Source organism: Enhydra lutris, unplaced genomic scaffold (assembly GCF_002288905.1).
Source record: "Enhydra lutris kenyoni isolate GAN:26980312 unplaced genomic scaffold, ASM228890v2 scaffoldscaffold22, whole genome shotgun sequence".
In the NCBI taxonomy this organism is placed as follows: domain Eukaryota; kingdom Metazoa; phylum Chordata; class Mammalia; order Carnivora; family Mustelidae; genus Enhydra; species Enhydra lutris.
The window spans coordinates 36,686,427-36,711,618 of NW_019154106.1; the positions used below are offsets into that span (position 1 = coordinate 36,686,427).

The following is a 25,192-nucleotide window of genomic DNA, read 5'->3' on the forward strand; positions in this document are numbered from 1 at the left end:
CCATTACTGAAGCACGAGTGTGAAAATTTCTGACTGTAATTATGGTTTTTGTATCCTGTGTGTGATTTTTATCAGTTTTTATTTAATGTATCCTGAAGATCCATTATTAGGTCCAGAACCATTTGAGACTATTAAATTTTCTTAATTATTTAAAAACATAATCATTATAAAATGATCTTCTCTATCCCTAGTAATATTTGTTGCACTGAAATATACTTTGCCTGATATAAATATAGTCATTGCAGGGGTTTTTGTTTTTGTTTTTTGTTTTTTTTTGCTTGGTGCAAGCATGGTATATCTTTACATCCTTTTGCTTTCAACATAATAACGTTATATTTGAAGTGGGTTTCTTGTTGGCAGTGGATAGTTGTGCCATTTTTTTTTTCTTATTAACAAAATGAAAGAGAGAGATGGGGCACCTGCGTGGCTCTGTCAGTTTAGTGTCCAACTCTTAATGGTGGATCAGTTCATGATCTCAGGGTCCTGGGATGGAGCCCTGCATCAGACTCTGTGCTCAGTGCAGCATCTGCTTGAAGATTGTCTCTCTCCTTCTCCCTTTGTCCCTCCCCCACTCATGTTCTCTCTCTGAAATAAGTAAATAAATCTTTAAAAATAAAAGAAGAGTCTTTGATGAGAACTCTACTATATTCCATATCTTTTATTTATCTGCATAATACATTTTTGGAGCAAATATGGGACATTTTAATGGGACAGACGTAGAAATAACAAACATCACTTTTGCCTAGCTTATAGTCAGTCACCTGACCACCTTAAATGTAAAAGAGGCTGGGAATTGCAGTTTTGCTATGTTTCCAGAGAAAAGAGAAAGTACATTTGGTGAAGACATAATCTCTGACACATTATATCTTGTGGATCACCAAACATTACTTTCTTTCAGTGAATAAAAATTCCATATTCACCTTTTTCCATAGGGAACAAACCAGACAACTGCTTTGAAGTAAAAAATCCAAGATTTCTGTATGATGCAGTCTTCCCCGATTAAATCTGTTTGTAGCTCCATATTGTCTGGAAACCTAGGAAATAAAAAGTAAACTCATTTATCTTCTGTACATACACATACACCCCACAGGTGGTGGTGGATGGAGATGATAGCTCCACCATGAGAAAGAGCAATAGTTCCTCCCTTCAAAAAAAGAGAACAGAGGGGCACCTGGGTAACTCAGTGGGTTAAAGCCTCTGCCTTCGGCTCAGGTCATGATCCCAGGGTCCTGGGATCAAGCCCCATATCAGGCTCTCTGCTAGGCAGGGAGCCTGCTTCCCTTCCTCTCTCTCTCTGCCTCTCTTTCTGCCTACTTGTGATCGCTCTCTCTCTGTCAAATAAATAAATAAAAAATCTTTAAAAAAAAATAAAAAGAGAGAACAGAAAACACACAACATTCACAGGCTCATAGCAATAAAGCCCAGCAAAGACTGTGCAACTCTTTACTGTGGGCAGAGGGCCTTTATAATTAAACCCTGATTATTCTCAGTTACATGAATTTCCTTGTCCATTTTTGCTATGGCCCCTGGATCTCCCTTCTGTCCAAGAGATTGTCAGCCCTCTGCTTTCATTCCTTTTGCTAAGGTCCCATCTGCCCTAACCCAGAGTCAATGGTTGGAGAAGACTAAACAAAGAAGCAGATTATAACCAGATGATTCATTAAGGACCATTGATGTAGCACAAACCCTCTCTTCAATTAGTTCACATCTTGAGATGAAGAAAATTACTTGAATTGAAAAGCTGGGATTGTGCTCTAAATCCAGACACAAATTTTAGGCTTTTTGTGCTCTGTAAAATACCAGAATGCTTGAGCTTTCCAAGTATTTGGGGGAAAAAAAAGTGTATTGAATTGAGTAGCTTTATGACACAGAGCCTCAGTCGTTAAGCTCAGGTCATGATCCCAGGGTCTGGGATCAAGCCCCACATCTGGCTCCCTGCTTAGTGGGAAGCCTGCATCTCCCTCTCCCACTCCCCCTGCTTGTGTTCCTTCTCTTGCTGTGTCTCTCTCTGTCAAACAAATAAATAAAATGTTAAAAAAAAAAAACCCCACAAAAAAAGCCTCACATAAAATCATTCTGCAGCCTTCATGGAAAAACTAAGAATACTTAGAATTCCATAATTTCAGCTTTGGACCAAGGACAAGGCTCTCAGCCCTTGAATTAGAACCATACAGATCTTATAGCTTTGATATAACACAAAAAACCCCTGCTTTTGCCAGTCTTTTGGTTTTATTTTAGAAATTGTTGAGTAAACCCTTGAATATAAGAACTTTAAAGGGACATTGAAGATCTTCAATTCCAATCTCCTTTTCTATGTGCAAAGATAATTAATTTCAGAGAGATTAAGTGATTTTCCAAGGGTCATCTAATTAATTAATGGTAGAATTTCCAATTTTAGAGTTCTTTCCAGTAAAATGATTACCCAACACATTACTACTGCCTGTCTCTTTTATGTCAGATTATGCCCCCCTCCCAAACTTTTCTGTCATGAAAAAAGAACTGCTTTTCTCAGTCAGGCAGTATCCTTTCTCATCAAATTGGAAAGAACATAGTTTTAATACCAAATAGTGGCACAGCTCTAGAAACTCATTATTGCTGTCTTTGTCCTGAATTTTCACATAAAAAGAGCTGCCATCGTTTGACAGCTGATAAAATGCTTTACTTTGAAGATAGATTTTGATGACATGCAGATTTCCAACATTTTTGTGCCGATAACTTTCTTTTTTAAGATTTTATTTATTTATTTGACAGACAGAGATCACAAGTAGGCAGAGGCAGGCAGAGAGTGGGAGAGGAGGAAGCAGGCTCCCCGCTGAGCAGAGAGCCCGATGCGGGGCTCAATCCCAGGACCCTGGGATCATGACCTGAGCCAAAGGCAGAGGCTTTAACCCACTGAGTCACCCAGGCGCCCCAGTGCCAATAACTTTTGAAACTATGCAGGTAATAAGGAGTTTTCAATGTATTATTCATACTATGGTATGTGTGGTCAAGCACAGAGAAACTGATCTTACTGCTTAAAGTGTCTGGCATAGGGGCACCTAGGTGGGTCAGTGGTTTAAGCCTCTGCCTTTGGCCCAGGTCATGATCTCAGAGTCCTGGGATCAAGCCCCACATGGGGCTCTCAACTCAGTGGGGAGCCTGCTTCCCCCTCTCTCTCTGCCTGCTGGTCTGCCTACTTGTGATCTCTCTCCCTCTGTCAAATAAATAAATAAAATCTTAAAAAAAAAAAAGTGTCTGGCACACATGCCTAAGTAATATAGCTCGTTTTTAGTGTGAGAAAGTGGGAGATTGACTTCTTTGTCCAATTTTGTTTGGTTCTTGGATTCTGTATTTCCCTGTGCTATAACCTAATGTCAGATCTGAATTCATCCTATTATTTAAAAATGTGTCCAGTAACAAGAAAAAAAAATCATAAAAATGAAACAGCAGTATTGTTGTCCTTTCTTATCAACTTTCCATATAACAAAAACTATATTCTAGGAATCATGCTAATCATGTTCCAAGAACTGTTAAACGCTATGAATAAAAATATGAACATGAAATGGCTTTTGCCCACAAAACTGCAAGTCTAGCAAGGAGGAAGTGTGTGCCGTAGCAGCAGAGAGCAGGAGATGAAGCCCAACCTGAGTCTTGAAGGAAATGGCCACAAATAAAGGGCTGATAAATTAGAAATCATGTTTTATTCTCCTTAAGTTTCTGAATTCTTTTAGATTAACTTTTGTTTCCTTTGAGAAACTCCTTATGTATCTACCTATCACACCTACAAGATCTGTGTGATCAATAGTAAAGATGTACTTTACTTTTTGAAAGCAACTGTATTGAGGTATATTGATACACAAAGCACTGTCCATATTGAAAGTACGCAATTTGATGAGTTGGAACATATACATTCCCCTATGAAATTATCACCACAAGCAAGGTAATAGACATCTGTGTCAGCTTGAAAAGTTTCCTTGTGTCCTTTTTTTAAGTTTTGTTTTAAGAACACTTAAAATGAGATCTACTCTCTTAACACATTTTTACATACACAACATTGTTTTGTATTGTTAACTTACAGACACTAGGTTCTGCAGTAGATCTCCAAAACTTATTCATCTACATAAGTGAAACCTTACTCACTGAATGAACTTTCTATCCTACAGTCTAAAGCAAATCTTTCCATTTGAACCCTGGATTCATTCCCTACTCAAAGACATGAACAAGCAATTTTATTTTATTTTTTTAAAATATTTATTTGACAGACAGAGATCACAAGTAAGCAGAAAATCAGGCAGAGAGAGAGGAGGAGGCAGGCTTCCTGCCAAGCAGAGAGCCCGATGCAGGGCTTGATCCCAGGACCCTGAGATCATGACCTGAACTGAAGGCAGAGGCTTTAACCCACCGAGCCACCCAGGCGCCCCAAGAACAAGCAATTTTAAATTCATGTCAACATCACGTAGATCCAGTGGATGTATCATACTCTCCAGAAATGTGCAAAGGTTGTAGTAAAGAGTCTGCCTATTTTAACATTAGGTCAGTTCTTAAGGGTTACTATTCCATGATACAACCATCATTTCTAAAGTGCAGAGGATAGTACTCTCTCAGGCATTTACCACAAATGCACTGGCATAAACCCTAGCCTAGTAACAGAATTTACTCTTAAAAGAGTAATCTTTTAGGGGCACATGGGTGACTCAGTGGGTTAAGCTTCCAGCACTTGGTTTCTGCTCAGGTTGTGTGATCTTGGGGCTGTGAAATTGAGCCCCTCATGGAACCCACTTGGGCTCCCCGCTCAGCACAGAGTCTGCCTGGGATTCTTTCCCTCTTCTTTTCCCTCCTTACCCTCTGCACCATGTGTTTGAGCACTCGATCTCTCCCCCCCTCTCTCTCAAATAAATAAAATAAAATAAATAAATAAAGTCTTTCCAAAAAAGAGATCAGTCTACCAATTGCATTTTCAGCAATTTAATTCAGATGTTTGTTCATGTACTGTGGTTCAGATGGTAATTGAGGCGTTGTAGATATTGCCATGACTAAGACGGTGTTATTTCTTTAAAGAAACTTAGTATCTAATGGGGGATAACACAAAAAATGTACATTATTTAAACACATATGGTAGTAATATATGTATGTTGATATGGATTTGCTAAGATGCTATGGGGAAGATTTACTCTTTCTAGAACAGTAACAGAGGAATTAATGCAGGAAGAAGAATCTGAATTGGGTCATGAGTGGGTGTTTAATTTCAACAAGTTTATAAAGAACAGAGTAGTAGCTCTATCCCAGAACAAGCCAGGAGAAAGCTTGGAATTCACTTAGTTCTGCTTCTCCATTTTAATGATGATGAAACTAGAGACCAGAGAGGCTATGGGACATAGCCAAGTTTTCATAAAGACTTTGAAATAGAGCCGGATTGGGACCAAGAAGTACTTGTGGATTAATCCTCTTTCTGTTGCTTATTATTCCTCAGAATGTGAAGAAGGGATGCTGAATCCTTTCCTTAAAACTTTCATTAATAACTAGCCACTTCTTGGGATGCCTACGTGGCTCAGTTGGTTAAGCATCTGCCTTTGGCCCAGGTCATGATCCCAGGATGCTGGGATGGAGTGCCTCAACTAGATCTTTGCTCAGGGGGGATCTGCCTCTCCTTCTGCCTGCTGCTCCCCCTGCTCATGCTTTCTCTCTCTCTCTCTCTCTCTGACAAATAAAGAAAATTAAAAAAAAAAATAACTAGCCATTTCTTTATTAACAAAACCTGCACTTTTTTTTCCCTCTGTGCCACCCTTACTGTTGTTATAGGAGGTAACTGTAGCTAACTCCAAGAGGTAACTCTTGGACTGGAGATAACTCCTGACAACTATAAATTCTTTTTCCTTTGTAGCAATTATTTTCAGAAGAAACATCTGATACAGTTCTTCCCAATGTGATGTGACAGGAAGATCTCTGGGAGTGGCTTTTTGGTAAATCTTTTATCCCTGATAAAAAGAGAACTATGGTGTATCAATCAGGATTCCATCAGAGAAACAGAGCAGTAAGAAAGGTCTATGAAATTTGATTGCAACGCATTAATATGCACATTTTGAGGACTACCTACGCGAGTCCAAAATCCACAGGGCAAGCTGTCAGGAAGGTAGGTTGGAACCTCTCAGGCAGTAGCTGATATTACAGTCCACAGGTGGAATTTCTGCCTTAGGGAATCTTCAGGTTTCAGTGGATTTGATGAGTCCCACTCAGAATATCCAGAATAATCTCCTTTACTTAAAATTAACTGACTATAGATGTTAATCACATTAACATAATACCTGTACAAAAATAAACACATAGATGAGTGTTTGATTGAAAAATTGTATACTATGTAGCCTAGTCAAATTGACACATAAAATTATCATCCACAACAGAAGAAAGGTCTTCTTTTTCTGATGAAAGTCTTTCTGAAATGCCTGGAAATTTGCCAGTCATCTTGTAACTGTGGGTCAGATTAAATTAACACACTGAAGATGTCAGAGAAGAAAGATGAAAAATCCTGGATCTTTGTAGCAGTGTTAGGCCACCGATTTAACTAACCCTGAAGCCACTTCTGTAAGATGATAAATCTTCTTTTCTGTTTAAACCAAGTGAGTTAGAATTTTGTGTTGCTTGCAGCTAAGAGCATCTCCGTTATACTTCATTCTGGATCATCCAGTAGTAACATTCTCAAAAATAGACATTAAAATCGGAATACTTATAAAATTACAAAGTTCCTAACTTAAGGTTTTTTTCTTTCTCTTCCCTCCCACTCCCCATGTGCATTACCCACAACCATACCAGGGAAATGAATGTGGCCTCTGCCTAATTTTAAAGTACACCCAACTTTCTAGTCCTAATTGGTTTAATTATAGAATAGCAGCATGCTTTACAGTAAGTTGTGTGATTAATGAATGATGTTTTGCAGTCCCTCATTAAATAAAATATTCATATTGGGGGATGTCTTAATTAGTGAAATCCAAAGGCCCACGTATCAGCATGTGGACTGAAGTGAATGTGGTAAGAATGAGTGCCCGCCTGCTGAGAATAACCCAATTTTTACTTCTTATACCGGGTTTTCTCTAAAGAAAAAGAGAAGTCTGATGGACATCAGAAAGCTGGTGTATATAGCCCTGAGAGTAAGTAGGAAGAATGATGCCGGATCAAGGATGACTTAAATATGCATGTAGATTACATCTAGTTTATCAGTGGGGGCGCATGTCCTCCCAGCATGAATCCAGGCTGACAGAAGAGTTAGTGGAAAGAATTATACAACGTTGTTAGCAGTGGCTGTCTCTGGATGTATGGAATTTAGGATCCCTTTTTATTTTGTCTCTTTTCATTACTCCTTATTTTTCTATAGTGTTAAGTGCTATTATAATGAGTAAATTTGAACGATATTAAAATCGTGTTAGTGAAGTTATAATCAGTGTGGTGGTGATTTCTCAAACACTTTAATAGATCACTGTTGCCCAGATACTGAGATCAGTATAAAATCAGTATAAATCAGTATAAAATGTCTCTTGATAAAATCCTGGGTCTACTATCCATTAACTTGGTAACTGTGCTAGTTATATCTCTGCATAGTTTTGTTGTTTGTAAAATTGGATAATAATGGTACTGTGTTCACATTGTTGTAGTGAGACAGGGAGATAAAACACATAACCTACAAAGTAAGGGTTCAATAAACAATACATATTTTGTCAGTGATTTTTAATTAAGAAATAATTGACACAAAGCATTGTGTAAATTTAAGATGTACGAACCATTAATTTGATACATATATGTATTCCAAGATGATTACCACCCTAATGTTAGCTAACTCTCTAGCACGTCTCATAATTATCTTTTTTAATGATGAGAACATTTCAGATCTATTGCTTTACCAACTTTGAAGCATAAAATATCATACTGTTGACTGTAATTACTATGCAGTACATTAAATCTCCAAATTTTATTCATATTTTAACTACAAGTTTGACATCTTGACCAATATCTTCCCATGTTCCCTACTCCCCAGATCATGGTAACCACATTCCTGCTGTCTGTTTCTATAGGTTAAGTTTTTTTTTAGATTCTACATATAAATGATATCTTACAGTATTTGTCTTAATCTGTCTGACTTATCTCACTTAGCATGTTGCCCTCAAGGTCCATCCATATTGTCACAAATGGCAGGATTTCCTTCTTTGTCATAGTTGAAAAAATATAGTCCATTATATATTTTTATCTATTGGTACACACACACACACATCTCTCTATATATAGATATATATGTAGATACACAGATACATATGTAGATATATAGATGTATATATACACATACATCTACAGTATATATGTATATAATATGTATAGATAGATAGATATAGATATCTATCCATTTATCATTTTATGATCACTTAGGTCGTTTGCAAACCTACCTTAGCTATGTGGATAATGCTGCAATAAACATGGAAGTGCAGATAGCTTTTCAATATCTTATTTTCTATTCCTTTGGATATATACCCAGGAGTGGAAGGGTGGGTTCATATGGTAGTTCTATTTCTGACCTTCTGAGGGATCTCTAAACTGTTTTCCGTAGTGGCTGAACCAACTTACATTCCCACCAATAGTACACTAGGGTTTATTTTTCTCCACATCCATGCCAGTGTGTATCTCTTGTCTTCTTGATTTTTGCCATGCAACAGATGTGAGGTGATAGCTCATTGTGGTTTTTATTTGCATTTCCCTGATAATTAGTGATGTTGAGCATCTTGTCACTATTGTTGATGTTTCTATGTCATGAATGAAGTCAAGAATAATTAGTTATCACTTTTGTAAATCAAACAAACAACATACACATGCATATACACACACATGATTAAAACCAAACCTTTTAAACACTGGAGTAGAATATTAATGCAGCAGCTTTCTCAGGGCACCAAAGGCTCTTATAACACCTGGCATACTTTCTCTACTTGATGTAAAACTCTAATTACTCTCATAAACCTAATCATGGGGACCCAGTTTCAGTGATAGGAATGTGTATCAAGAAACCTTTCATTTCTGGGCTGTAGCTTACCAATTCGTACAACAGGCTAAGCGGTCAGTATCTCAGATCGTTTCAATACCTAAAGTCTTTGTGTCGATGTGTTTGCCCAGGTGGGAGGGAAAAAAAAACCTCTGAAAGACGGATGATTTAAAGGTGAGAATCAATAAATCTGTAAATATTTATTGAGCAGATGCCATGTAAGAAATATAGGAAACATACATATACAGATATCTTTATATATTAAAGGAAAGAGTGCATATCTCAATATCCCCTCTCCTACCCAGATAATATAAAACTTTTCACACACACACACACACACACACACACACACACACACACACAAACACACACACTATAGCCTGTAGGCAGAGGCATTGTGACTGGAAGGATATATGCCACACAGGAATTTTAGATGTCTTCACAAAATGACACCGATACTTTTAGTTAGGTTTTTTTGGGGGGGGGGTCAAATATAGCAGACTTTCTACTGCCATAGAGAAAACAGAATTGTGTTTATGTTCCATAGTCTATGTACTGATTGCTCTGGCTTGCTGTTGGTGTCAGGGGAGCTGGATGGCACTGACACAAAGCTCTCAACTCCTGAGGCGTTCACAGAAGTGTCCAGTAATATCCTGGTCCTCATTTGACTTGCAAGAACTCGTATGTGTGTAAATTATAATAAAAAATAAAATTATAAAATACATTATGGCATTGTGCAGAAAAGGGGAGTATTTTTTGAGATACCTGGACTAGGAAATAAATCTGGCTAAATCGACAGAACTTCAAGTGACTTGGTTTTTCGGAGGTCTGTTTTGTTTTTGTTATTTTGTTTGTTTATGTCATGGGTACAGTGATGGCCAACTCTCCTGAAATAAAAGAATATAAAAGATCCCATGACATGCAGGGGAGCATCTGGAAGGCAGTAAAAACTGTTGACTTTCTTCCCCTTCTCATTTATTCACATGAGTTCACAGATTGTACGTACGTATCCACATACACAGTGTATGTGCCCACACGGATGCACAGACATACAAGGTTTTTGTTTTTTACTTTTTTATTATACTTTAGGGCTTTCGTGTATGGTTATTTAACAACTTTCCAAACAAAGTGAGTGAGAAATAGACAGTCGATGGTGAATTCATAGTACATAGATTTGATTGAAAGATAGGAATCTTCTATTTTTTGTGGTCAGAAGTACTGAATATTGTTATTATTTATGCTTCCACCTGATATATGACATAGCCTAGGAGACCTGTGTTTTGAGAAAACTGTGAGTTAGAGAAAGGGTATACTCTTCTCTGTGAAGAATTAGTAAGTTCTAGATAGACACGTTGGGGAGGAAGGTGTAGGGGTCAGAATAAAGCTCTAACCACAGCAAGCCTGTTTAGATTGAGCCAAATACAGCCTGCCAGGTATTCTCTGTGACAGAGACAAAAATCTACCCTTTCTGTTCAGCTAACATATTCAGATTTTAAGGGAGGAAATGACTTGGTACTTACTGGTAGCTGCTTTAATTACTTACATTCATTACAGCCTACTTGTGATCAAGTCTCTGGGTATTTTGAGGACAGTAGAAAGTCAGTGTGATTCTCTTCCTCATGAATAATCTCTTTCTTACTAGGACATGTATTTTATAAGGAAATTCTCATTACGGTCTGATACTTCATTCCAATCAAATTGTCCACTGCAATTTCCAGGAAATAAGGTGTGCTCAAGCGTCAACATAGAGTTGTGCACCGGACGCCTTATGTTGCCAGCAGAATCACACCTAATGGCTTTTGTTTGGTGCAAAACCTAAATTCCCTGATACGTTAAGGCAAGATGATGACAAGCATAGAAACCATATCTTATTCTTGTTGGTAATGAGGAGTCCTGTCAGAAGAAGCAGCGTTTCCATGCTGAGACTCTGCTGTGCTAGAGTAGATATAACAAAGGCTTTACACTCGGAAAATCGACTGCCACAGCTTATCTGCTGCTTGTTAGCTCTTGACTTTCAATGATTACCTTAATCCCTTCATGCCTCAATTTCCTGATCTACAAAATGGATACAGTAACTGGATAGATAGTGAGGGAGTTCATTTTCCTACACTATTACAATATTCCTGATAGTGTTGATAAATGGTAAAGCAAGGTCCCTAAGCTGCTTTTGGTTCAACAAAGAGCCTTAAAGTCGTCACCAATTGTCAGGCACTGGATCCACCTCTGGAGATCTGCAGATGAGTGCATCAGGCTCACTACTCTCAAAAATCTTACTAGTCTAGTAAGGAAAACAATAAGACATAATTTCCCTTCGATGTAATAAGGACTGGTGCAATACCTAAAATTTATTGAGCCTCTCCTGTGTTTTTAGGTCCTTTGCAAAAGACCTTTTTTGCATAGTATCATGCAATCTTCACATTCTAATGAGTTAATTATCATTTTAAACTTCTTTTTGGAGATAAGAAGACAGTTTCTTAGAAAGATTAAGGTAATTTTCAAAAGTGGAAGAGACAGGATTTGAGTCCTATGCATGTATCTCCAAACGCCAGTTTTAGCCACCAGACCAGAGTGCTAGGCTAGAGGGATGAGCAGTCCACTAATGCAAGCAGTCCACTAACACATCATCCTCGAGGTTGGACTCTCTAGAATATATTAAGGAAGAACATAACTGAGTTTCAGTTATATTGAGTATAGGCTGCTTATTTATTTTATTATTATTTATTATTATTATTATTATTTATTATAAGAGAATATATTCAGTTATAAAGAGTATAGGCTGCTTACAATAAAAATAGAAATTCATAGACACAGGCAAAGGATTTAGTAAAATCTCAGAACTTTGAAATAGTATGGTGTTTTTTAGGAATTGCAATAATTTTTTTGTTACTGAAGTGTTCTTTGTGAAAGAGTAGGTGGTGATAAAGAGAAAAAGAAGCAGGGCCACACGCAGTCCCTGTAAGCTGTGCTATAGAATTTATCTTTGCCCAAAAGATGATGAGAGATCAGGGAAGTGGTATAAACTAGGGAATGACGTGGTCAGACTTTCCTTTTAAATATGTCATCCCTTAGGGGCAGAGAGTCAAAAAGGGCTCAGAGTAGTTTAAGTAATAGACAATTAAGGTCCTAAACTTGGGCCATGTTAGTAAGGATGATGGGTATAGAGGAAATGCAAGAAATATTAAAGATGTAAAATTAGCAGGACTTTGTGACTCGTTGGACATAGGGAAATGCTATCTACCAGTCTCAAATTTCCTGCTTGGGTGATATAGACATGTTCATGGTGATGTCATTTATTGAGGTATGAATATACAAGGTAATTATATGATCATTGTTATTGAGAGACCAAATTCGACAACAAGTAAATATACAACATAGCCTGCTTGGGAAATGCTAAATCCAATACAGAAAGATCAAATATATTTGTTAATTCCCATTCATCCATAATCCAAATTTTAAAATATTTTGTACCTATAAAGTTTCAGGAAATGAGGGCTCAGTGTGATAAATGCTCTGGTTTTAGTAACCATGCAATTCCAAGAGCCTCCATCATGAGCTTTGTACCTCACTTTTGATATGTAGCAAGTTATATTTTGATTTAGTCAATGTTATTTGTAAAACATTATCTATTTTTCCTACTGGGTATTGAATTTCTTAAGATCAATGACTATGTTGCTAATTTCTTTTTGTCTAGCAAGGATTTTAACTTTTGGAATAGACCTATTTCCAAGTAATTTTTCCTTTGGATTGTTTTAAATGGGAGTATCATCCTGATGAATCATTAAGCTTTTTTTTAATGGATTATTGAATTTTCTTGAATATTCAGTTTTGTTGTGTATTTTGGGTTAAAAAAACACTTGATTTTTTAGAATTATCATCAATAGCTCAGTTACTTTGCAATCATCAGCCAGCTTATGATTTTAGAAAAAAAAAAATCAACTAGTGTCCTTAAGACCATCTATTCCATCAGCCTTATTCGTTATCAGTTAATCTTATTCCTGTTGGAACTCTAGAAACTGATGTCAATAAGTGAGGAAATCCTGCTGGGTAGAGTGGAGGCCTTGGGCTTATAGCAACCACAGAAAATAATTATCCTTATTTCTTTCCATAAATGGACAGAGTCAGGGAATTTAAATAGTATATGCTAGATCAATAAGTGGCAAAACAGAAAATAAAGCAGTGATCTTTAATCAATTATCCATTAAGACTTTCACTTTTTTTTTTCATTTCTTCTATCAACTGTAGGAGATAAATGGGACAAATGCCATTATTTTCTCTTTAACAATTAGAAAATTGCAGCTTAGAGGGCATCAGTACTCCAATATTGTTTCTGACATGTCAATATAGTATTCTTTTGTTCTGGAGAAATCACCTTCTAGTGGAGAAGAAATTTTTCAGTGCTTGTGCTCAACTACAATAATCGTTTCCTATTGTTCCTCTAACCAATCAGATGAGATTGCAGCATTAATTATACCCAGTTTGAACTATTCGTATACTCCTTTACAAATAAACACAACATAGGAAATGTTAAGTCACTGGCATTTCTTTTTGACATCTTTTTTCTTCCTCTGTGTTATACCTGAGGATCCTAGAGCCCACTTCTAAGCACTGGAAAAGGGTTTATTTTTCCAACCATAGATTTCATTCTCATTTTGCAATATCATGGATTGAACTGAGTACTACAATGTGTAAAAAAATCTCAAGTGACAAAAAAAATCTAGGGAGTAAAATCAGCATGTTCATAAAGAAAAATGCACACACTCAATGTACTCAATGTACTCGATATACTAATGCATGAGGTAAACATAGATGCTCAGGAAGCAGGAAGCAGTGATCTATTGACTTTGCCTGGAAGATAAATGTCTTGTTGGAGACAAATGTCGGTTATGTTATTTGAATGCTGACTTTGAATTCAGAATTTTGGCTGGCTTGGGTTAGGGAAGACTTGGTTTCAAGATATTAATCAGAAGAGGCAATGTGGAAACTATGTACCATTTACTGTCTCACATAATTCTCAGTTAACAAGCCAATCACACAGCCAGTCAGTTTAACGATGGAATGGCTGTGAGCCAACAGAAGAGAAGTTATACCCTACCTTGTTCCAGGACATTAGTCACTTTACTACTTTGCCTGCTGTTTACTCCTAAATATTACTTGAAAGTGAGCCTTTGTTTGGGTATGTTCTTTAACGAAACAGTTTAAGGTGATGGGAGTCACTTCATGCCATTTCTGAAACAGTACACATCCTGCTCAGTACTCTCTGAAGAGATGGGGGGAAAAAAAGAGAGACTAATGTTGTCCTCAGATATTCGGTGTTGGAACTAGGCATTTTTTGCTTTTTAGGGTCCTGGACCATTTAAGAACAGCTTATGTTTTATTGGCATAACAGTGCATCATTCCTATCAGTGCTTAGACATATCACTTGTGTGCAAATCATGTTTTCATCAATATATTTACAATTTCATACTATTTATGGTGTAGGTGGGTAAATGCCAGGCAGCTATCAGAGAATAGGTGGGCTAAACAGCTCTGGTTTATCTTTAAGTGAAACAACTTTCATAAACAACTCATTATATTTTAGTAAATTAGCCTGGTGCACTGATCAACAATGATTAAAAGTTTAAGTTTAGGGGCACCTGGGTGGCTAAGTTGGTTAGGCATCTGCCTTCCACACTGTCATGATCCCAGGGTCCTGGGATAGAGCCCCATGTCAGGCTCCCAGCTCAGTGAGGAGTCTGCTTCTCCTTTTTCCTCTGTTTACTGCTCTCCCTATTTGCGCTCTTTCTCTCTCTCTCTGTCAAATAAAAAAATAAAATCTTCTAAAAATTAAATTTAAAAAGATATTTATTTACAGATTGTTTCTTTTGCCCACGATAAATACTAATAATTAATATGCAACTTATAACTTACACATCTCAAGAGGAGGAGTGTGAAGGTTAACAGATGATTCCGTAAGCTAAGTGATGAGCTGGAATTAGCAGGAGCAAATGGGTGAGATTACATGGATTTGGATTCTCATACTTTCAGTTACTTGCTGTAAGTATACTTTTAAAGTCTTGTCGATCCTTGTTTGTAGAAGGGGTTAATGGCTAAAATCCCAAGTCATTAGGCTTTGTGGGATTTAATAAGATAAGGTATATATAATATGTGCACATGGGAGATATTCAATTTGTAACATTAAGGAATCTTAAAAGTAGTGACAAAATTAAAATATGCTATTGAGACTATAATGCTAAGTGAAATCAGTCAATGAGAGAAAGACAAATACCATATGATCTCACTCATATGTGGAATTTAAGAAACAGAATAAACAAGCAAAAGGAAAAAAGGAGACAAACAAAGAAACATACTCTTAATTCTAGAAAACAAACTGATGGTTATCAGAAGGGAGGTAAGTGGGGAGAATGGGGGAAGTAGGGAGGATGGGGATTAGAGTACACTTACCATGATGAAAAAATTAAATTAAATTTTAAAAAGATAAAAAAACTTAAATATAAAATAAAATGAAATAAAATATGTTATGGAGAAAATAAATGTATCTATTTATTTATTCACCCCACAACTCTGGAAGAAGGCATGAGCAGATTGGGATAGGGTTGATCAGTGTCTTTTTAATTTAAAAAAAAATTTTTTTTTAACAATAGTATCTACTGGTGATGAAGTTTCAGGAAAACAGAAACTTGTGCACTGCTTGCAGGAAGGTATATGGTACAAATATTTTGAAGATAAATTAAGTAATAAGTATTCAAAAAGCTAAAAATTTAGAAGCATCACCTATATCATTTGGATTCCCATTAGATGACAACAATATCCACTCTAGCTAACTTGAGCCAAAGAAGATTCATTAAAGAGTATGCATTTACAGAATCTTTGAAGGATTGAGGAATGGAGTTTACATACCATAAATCTTGATACCACCAAGCTGGAAAACGTACTCAACATCACATGAAAAACTACTGCTGGGACTGCATATCACATAGGAACCAGGATTCTGGGGACCTATAACCAACATCTCTGCTGCAAAAGCTCCAGAAGAACTAAGCACTACTACCTCTGTGCCTGAAGGAGGACAAAACTCCTTGTCGTGGCCTTGAACACTGGAGCCTAGTAAATGCAGTTTTTCAAGTACCATAGTGCAGAAGGGAATCTAGAAGGGAGTCAGAGTCCGTATGTAACGAGCCAATCTGCAGTATCTTCCTCTTTATAATTCTCTTTTGTATCCTGAAGGAGAAAAAATAAAGGACTTATACAAAAGTACAAGTAAAGATATTTATTATAACGTGGCAAAAAGTTTCAAAATAATATAAACAAACAACAGTAAGTATGATTAAATAAGTTATAGTTCAACAGTAAGTATGATTAAATAAGTTATAGTTCACTTATATTTCATCATGACTTACGGCATAAAAGGATGTAATATTTGGCCAATTGATAGGCTGTCAGTGAAGGTCATTTAATGGCATCTGTACGTAGTCTATGTGTATTAATGCAAATGGCTTTGGCTGCTTTTGTAAAAAAAAAAAAAAAAGTACCAAAAGTAGCAAAACTAGTTTAAAATTTTTAAAAAGTATGAGTGAGAGAATGTTGGAATCCACAGCTCCCTCTGCAAAGGGAGGGAGTGAGGGCAGAACCCTATGGTCCCTGCAGAGGGATAGATGAGATGGTGACTAGCTGACCTGCCACATGACAGTGGCTGTATCAATGATCACATCTGATCACATCACAATCTATGATGTAGGCATTATTATTATCTCTATTTTGAGGAGGGGGCACTGAGCAACAGAGAAGTTCAGAACTTTGCCCAAAGACAGCTAGTTCGATAGGGGAGGGGCATTTGATCTTGGCCAAAGCCCTTGCTTAACCACTGTACTATACCGTTGCTCCTATAGAAGGAAGAGTATCCTCGGCAGAAGTCATATGTACAAAAGCCAGAGCTGAAATAGCACTGTGTTTTTGGAGAAGCAGAAATAACTCAGCATGGCTGGAACGAAGGTTGTATCTGGGAGTGGTTGGATAGAGGGACCAATGGAAGCATCAGGAAGCAGACAAAAGGCATGAATGCAAAGGATGAAATGGAGAAATGTAAGACAGTAAGTCAGGTAATCAGTGGGAGAAGACCACAGTAATCAAGGTATTAGCATGCCAGCAGACTGATTTAAGCAAATTGTAAGTATAGAGAGGCAGGTAGTGCTGAGTAAGAGAGCAGTCAGAAAGGGGGACCAGAGTTTGGAAGTTCGTTGGATATGGTGAATGAAGAACAACACTAGAATGACTTTCTGATTTACAACCAAGGCCAAGTTGGTAGTTGCTAATGACATAAGTCAGAAACCAGGCAAGAGTTGCTTACTCAGAAATTAGAATACTTCAGTCTGCTATTTTTGACAGTTTCATGTGTATCTTTTAGCTATGCCTATGCCTGGTGAACCATTGTGAAAGCAGTAATTGTTCATCAGAAATTTATTCAAGGCAGGTAGGCCTCTCTCCTTCAGCCTTCATGTAACTATAGAGCAATGGTGTCCCATGTTCAGGCAAGAAATGATCTCTCTTCCTCCATCCCCAGTACTCATAAAGTCACTGAAGGAATCCAGTTTCATGGATTTCCTTTCCAGCCTCTGGGTCAGAAATTCCAGCAAGCTGCTTTGAAACATTTGCCCCCCCCCTTTTTTTTTTCTAAGACATTCAAATTGTTTCATAGACATTATCTCACCAATAGCCATTTCATCCTGGTGAGGTAGGCCAAGGAACAATTTATTCCTATCTTTAAAGGGTAAAGAGAGGTTAAATGACTCATCTGGGGAGCTGGAAATAGCTCAGTCTCCAGAACCAGCTCTGTGTGTACGAGGGACTGCCAAATGACTTCATAAATGGGTGTGAGTTAAAGGTTTTGATATTTCACAAGACTCGAGTTGTCGGAGTCATCATTTACTGGTAAATAAAGAGCTCAGAAATGGAAGAGGAATTGAAGGTTGTTTTTGAAGATAGATACGTTTTTCTATTTCCGTGTCAGGTTTCCTCTCACCCAAAGATTCTGTAAACAAGAATCATAAGGGATTTTTAGTATCAATGTACTATCCACAGAACACGGAGGAAAATGTTCACTGTGTTTAAAGTACTTTTATATTATGTATCACCCATACTGCTACTAGTCATCATTATATGAGGATGGAGTAGTGCCAATGATATATAATATCTACTCATTTTCTATAATCCAGATTCTTCTGCCATTCAAAAACATTGTAAGAACTGGTTCTCGTCCTGTATTTTTTTATTATGCCTTTTATTATACCTTGGTAAAATCTTGGATGCAAAACTGTAGCCCCACAGTCCTTCATTTTGGGGAAAGAGAGCAAATGGTCACTTTCTCTTCCTGAAATTATATATATATATATATATGTATATATATATATATTTTTTTTTAATCTGGTTTTCAGAATTCCTCAGTCACTTGATTTTTCTTTGAATACTTGTCTGGTCATTCTGTGCCAAGTGTTCAATCTCATACACTCTCTCTCTTCTGTGTGTGCTCAGTGCCTCCATTTCTTTTTTACACTGTGCATACCTCTTATTTATTTATATTATTTATTTTCCATTTCCTCACTGAAATGTAGATTTTATGAGGGTAAAGAAATCGTCTCTTCTGTACTATGCCCTATGCATAGTGTAGCATATGGTCATGACTCAATAAATATTCACTAAATGAATGAAGAAAAACTGATTTTATGATTACTAGAATAGCCTAAAATTTTACAGTACACATTGATCATAATTTCAGCCAGCTTATCATGAAAAGTATCTGCTACCTGTTACAAACCTATCAGAAGTCTCGTGTCTATTTTATCTATTAAATGGAACCATATAAAATTACTGATAATTGACTCATTTTGAGCTATGAAAACATTAATTTCACATGGCTCAACCTAAGTGTAAAATGAAATTGGGGGAAAAAAGGCACAGCAATCTAGATGAATATACTATGAGTTAAATTGTTCAGTTTTTTTCCTAAATGATTATCGTTTTCACCTATGATTTCCTGAGGTTTACAAATATAATTCTCCAAGTATAAAATCTGCAAACCAAATGGATACCTGGGTCTCTTCCCCCCCTCCCCCAAGATTTTATTTGTTTATTTGTTTGTTTGTTTGTTTGAGAGAAAGAGAGAGCACAAGCAGCGGGGGGGGGGGGGGGGGGGTGGCAGGCAGAGGAAGATGCAGGCTGAGCAGGGAGCCAGATGTGGGACTTGATCCCAGGACCCTGATGCTTAAGGCAGACCTTTAAATGGCTGCGCTGCTGAGGTGGGTCTCTTAATGACCCTGTTTGCCTTCAGTTTGGTGGTCACTGTGGACCCTTTCATATTGCTCAAGCTTCCTTTGCTCAGGCCTTTTGCCTGAAAGGGACCTCCACAGAAGGGAATGATAAGGATGTACTTAACAGGAAATCGCTGTCACAAGTTCTGATTCCCACTGCCTTAGCTTTTGCCAGACAAATCTATTTTGAGGCAAATACATCTTCCTACATTTCTGCACTTTGAGTTCTTGTGTTCTTATGAACATGTTACTACTTAGATAGACCTAATTTTTCTCATTGATAAAATACAGGCAATGGGACTAGATCATAAAACAATGAAGTATTACTAAAAAAGTCTAGTCTTACAAGATGTTTGGGAGATGAAAGGAGTATTTGTTAAATCTTTTGGGAAACACTTATAATATGCCCCTATCCGGAAACTACACAATATATATTTACATTCACATACAAATACAATTGAGAACACCTGGAGTCACTTGGGTGGCCGAGTTGCTTCAGTGCCCCATTCGATTTCAACTAAGGTCATGATCCCAGGCTCTTGGGATGGAGCACCCCCACCCTAGGCTCTGTGCTTAGCAAGCAGTTGGCTTGAAGATTCTCACTCTCCTCTCATTTTGCCCCTCCTCTGCCTCAAACAAACAAATAAATAAACAAATAAATCTTAAAAAAAAAAAACCAAAAACTAAGAAAACCTTCAGTGAAAAAAAAACAAAAACAAAAACAAAATAAAGACAATTTGTTTATATTTGCCTAACCTAGCTCTCATCAAAATAAGATCTAAGTTCAGGAGGCCATTAGCTCCACCCAGATGCCCTTCCTCTTCCTATTTCAGTGCAAATTTGCCTAATTCCACAGTCTGCTGATACCTGCTTCCTCTTGCCTGAGGCCTTTCTTGGTCCTAACCCTGTGTTTCATCTGCACAGAAGAGGATCTGAGGTGCTGAGGAATTAATTCCCAGCATCCCTCTGAAGGAGTTGATGCGCTAGTACACTCTGGTTCCCTCACACTCTGAGGTATGTGTGTGACTGGCTTCCCGAGTTGCCCCAATGACTAAGGTCCCCTCAGTAGAATCTGTCACTATAATGTACCCTTTCAACTGGAATTCCTTACTTATTCTTTTCTGATGTTTGCTTTACCTCCCAATAAACTATTTGTACTCTGTGTCTGCTTGGGGTAAAGGGTGAACAGTAGTAAAGATACATACTTGGAAATGAGTGGGCTACAGTATCTTAATGGCGATTTCTAGCTCCACTCTTCAATGACCCAAATGCATTAAGAGATTATTTCTGACAGTTTCAGGACACAAGCCTTCAGTACCTGGCTTCTATGAGTCATTTAATATATGTTTCCTGAATAGATTAATTTCTTCCTAGGGCAATACCATAGGTCTTTGCAAAGGAAAAGGCATGAATTCAAAACACCCCACTTTTAACATTCCTATCCTTTAGGAGACTTAATGCACATGCGGGCTATGTCCTGGCTATTTCTCCACTACCTCCTTGAGAGGCCTCTGACTCTCCTGGGACACTTATCTCCAGCGATGCAGATGCAATGTTTTAATGCCCTTTTCTTCCTTGTCTACACTTTCGGTTTTTGAATATAAGAAGTTCTTATTTTCTTTATGTCCTTGCAATTCACCTTCAAGAAATGGAGGAAAGGAACTCATCAATGCCACTTAGTAAGAGCCTACTATGTGCTCTATGGTACTGTGTGTGTATGTATATGTATATACATATATACTGTGTGTGTATACATATATGTATACACAGTATGTGTATGCATACATATACTGTGTGTATGTATATATACATACACACACATATATCTATACACACACTAATACACACACACACACACACATATATATATATATATCGTGATTTCATTAAGTCTTCAAAGAAGCCATGATATTGTTAGTCCACTTCGCAGATGAACAAATGGACTCTGGGGAGTTTAATTCTTCCCAAAGTCATTTAGATATTTAGGGGCAGAACCAAGTTTCTAAATGAAGCATGTAGGATGCCAAAATTCGTCTCTTAATCTCCATACTATATTGCCTTCAGGAGTAGTTGAGCTCTTTTTTTTTTTTTTTGGATTTTAGATAACATTTATTAATATGCTTTTAATATAAAAAAGACTAAGAACAAAAATGACTCACATTTTCATTGCCCATAAGAAATGCTTTCTTTAAAAAAAAAAAAGAAATGCTTTCTTTAACTTTTAAAAAAAATTCAGCTTTTATAATTACATAAAATAAAATTGTCCTTTCTAAGTGTTATTCACGGAATTTTGGTAAGTGATTTAGAAGCTGATTAAAAAAAGCAGAAGTGGTCAAATAAATAAATAAAATCTTTAAAAAAAAAAAGCAGAAGTGGTTTCAAATATTAAATCTGTCACTTTCTAGCTTTGTGGCTCTAGTAAAGTATCAAAGATATTGCAAGCATGTTTGCTCATCCTTAGAATGATGCAGACAATAGTACCTATTTCATAGTCATTCGTAGGCACAGTTTATGGCAAAGGGAATTAAGACCAAAATAAAATTTCTGTAGACATTTGTGTGTGTGTGCCCAGAAGTTAATGAAAGTTTAATGTTCCCTGGAGAGACAAGTTTAGGCACCAGGACAAACTGGAGGATTGATTGATTGATTGCTACTCAAGGTGACTTTTAATTGAGGTGCTTAATTAATTTAGCAAATGAGCTAAACAATGCTAGATGTCATGGAAAGTGAGGCAGGGCAGGAATCCCATGTTTTCAGCGTCCATAGTTCTGCTCCAGAAGCATCAGGACTTCCTTTTCTTTCCTTTGTCTCACTTTATATAATCTCCTCTTTTGTCTTCCTTCTTACAGAAAGAAGGGATTTTGTCAGGGTTGGCATTTTATCAACAAGTTGCTATGAAAATACTGTTTCCCCACACTGTGACTATTTTTCTCCCCATCCCAACTCTTGTCTGCTCTTCAAACCTCCTTGACATACCACTGGAGATATATTTTAATCAAATCTTTCCAATTGCCTAGTGTTTAATAAAATAGTTACCGGGTATTGCTGTCTTATTTTGGGTCACCAGATCAAGTACAGGACATGTTTCGTTAGTAATGACTAGGTCCTATGCTTTGGAACATGCTTATATTAAAAAAAAAAAAAAATCGTTTATTTGAAATTCAGATATAACTGGGTATCCTTTATTTTTATTTGTTAAATCTAACTCAGCATTCTTACCCTATTTTTTTTTAAATTTTCTATATATGGCTAAATTCTTAGGGGGCTTTTAGACTGGTTTAACATCTTAATGGCTCTCATTTATTAAATAACTAAAACCATTTTATATTTGAATTAGAGCCATGATTTTACCTTTTAAAAATTGTAAGCTAACAGCTTATATTGATCTGTTTATTCACTGGTGCAAATTATTTCTCCTGAATTCTGATACATTGTTCTCATTCAATATCAATTATTCCTATTTAACAATTAATTTTAATGAAAAGTTTAATGAAAATACACTGCAATGTCAAAATTGTGCTCACTCCATATTAAAATAAAATGGTAGTACTGTTTCTATGAGAATACAATATTCAAACAATCAGAATTTTTAAATATATCGAGATCATTTCAAAAGCATTAGCATTTTGAAAATGTTGGCCTAGTTAGAATTCCAGGAGGTTTTAACTCCATTGAAAAAATTAATACTCTTAGAAAACAGTTATAATTCTCAGAAGACAATTTTCATTTTCGATAAAGAATGGGGAAACATAGTAATTCTTTATTCTTAATAAAAGTCAGAGGTTAAAACTGACTCTTTGAGACAAATTACATTTCATTTGGAACAAGTTAAGCCATAAAAATCACCCAAGGTAGTAAAATGCATACAATGCCACATGTGAGAGCACATTTGCTTTGAAAGTCTGTACAGGTTTTCTATTAAGAGAGGTTTTGATAGATTTGCTGCTTTGCTAACAAGGAGGAAAAAGTGAAGATCTATGTGGGAAAAAAGTGCTTATGAATAAAATTAGATCAAAACAAATTTTCTGCCTTTAAAAATCTGTCCTTTACTGTATTTTGGTATCGCATCTAACACTATCTTTATGTTTAATAATATTTATCTATGAATTTACTAAATACTGTGAGTATTCAAACTTTTTTTGCATAAATAATATATACCTTTTTTCTTTCAGTGGACAAAAGACATAATGATCAAATAATGATAATGATAAATTTTAAGACATAATATAGGAAGTATTTTAATAACTTTTTCAGAAAGAGATTTGAAGTGTTCTGAAATATTCAGATAATCAAACAATATAATTAAATATCTTATAGCCACTAAAGAAATAAGAAATGTTCTATTTTAATTGGAAAATTAATCATTATGTAATATAGAAAAGAAGTGCTACGTTAATATTAACGTGTATGTGGTGTGCATGCTAATTATACACCATCCACTTTCTTACATAGTTGGAAAATATTTTGCTGTGAGAGAAATTACCTTTTTTAAAAACTGTTGTTAGCATGTTAAGGTGCTAGAATCACAGGTAATTTCTATTTTCTTCTCATTTTCATGTTGTACGCATCATTTGTTTTGTTTTGTTTTCCTCTTGCATAGCTTCTGTTGTAGGACTATGCCAAGGTCGCTTATTCATTTCCCTCCTGATGGACATTTGCATTGTTTTCACTTTGTTATACTTATGAAAAAGTTGTAAACATTAATATTCATGTACAAAAGCACTCATTCTCTTGAATATTACCTAGGAGTAGTATCACTTAGTTATTGGATACATGTATATTTAATTTTATTACAAAGGAAAAAGAATTTTCTAAAGTGTGTGCACCATTTTACACTCCCACCTGCAATGTGTAAAAGTCTCAGTTACTCCACATCTTCATCAACACCTGGATTTGTAATGCTTTATATTTTTTAAATTTTTTAGAGATTTTATTTATTGCAGAGAGAGAGAGAGAGCACAAGTGAGAGGCACAACAGACAGGGAAGGGAGAAGCAGATTCCATGCTGAGCAGGAAGCCCAATGTGGGGCTTGATTTCAGAACTCTGGGATCATGACCTGAGCTGAAGACAGACATTTAACTGACCTAGCTACCTAGCCATCCCTGCGATTAATTAAATAATTAATAAGTTAATTAATTAACTTCCTTTCTTTCTTTCTAGGTTAAAAGAGAGAAACTTTTAACTTTTAATAGGAAGGCTATTTTTTTAGAATTTATTTTAATTTGTTAGTTAAAATACAATGTAATATTAGTTTCAAATGTACAAGATAGTGATTCAGTACTTCTATACGTCACCCAGTGCTTATCACAACAAATACCTTCCTTAATCTTACCCATCCCCCCCATCCTGCCCCCGCCACATACACAAACCTCCCCTCCGGTAACCATGAGTTTGTTCTCAATAGTTAAGAGCCAGTTTCTTGTCTTGTCTACCTCTCTATTTTTTTTTCCCATTTGCTCATTTGTTTTGTTTTTTAAATTCCACATATGAGTGAAATCATATGGTATTTGTCTTTGACTTATTTCGCTTAGCATAATACTCTCTGACTCCATCCATGTTGTGACAAATGGCAGGATTTCATTCTTTTCATGACTGAATAATATTCCCTTATAGATATATACTGAATCTTTTTTATCCATTCATCTATCAATAGATGCTTAGGCTGCTTCCATAATTTGGCTAGTATAAATAAAGCTGCTATAAATATAGGGGTGCACATATCCCTAGGAAAGATTATTCTTCAGAGAGCAGTATTAAAAGCCTGTGGCACATTAAGGATTAGATAGCTCTTATCTAAAACTTAAAAGCAGTAAGGAATCCTCATTCCAAAAGCATGTGTGATGCTTGTTTATAACAAAATCAGATAATTAAAAATAAAAATTCACTTGAAATTCT

At 36.3% G+C, this 25,192-nt stretch overlaps 1 protein-coding gene and 1 pseudogene across 1 annotated transcript in view; both read right to left on the reverse strand.

Annotated features, from left to right (window-relative positions):
• LOC111149929 overlaps window positions 1-16,124 on the reverse strand; it is a 95,662-nt pseudogene extending 79,538 nt beyond the window's left edge.
• A 26-nt stretch (window positions 16,125-16,150) lies between these two features.
• The window catches only part of LOC111149930 (Krueppel-related zinc finger protein 1-like), a 98,532-nt gene continuing 89,490 nt past the window's right edge, over window positions 16,151-25,192 (reverse strand). Inside the window, 1 exon segment of the mRNA XM_022507208.1 lies at window positions 16,151-16,213. Coding sequence (XP_022362916.1) covers window positions 16,151-16,213 — 63 coding nt within the window.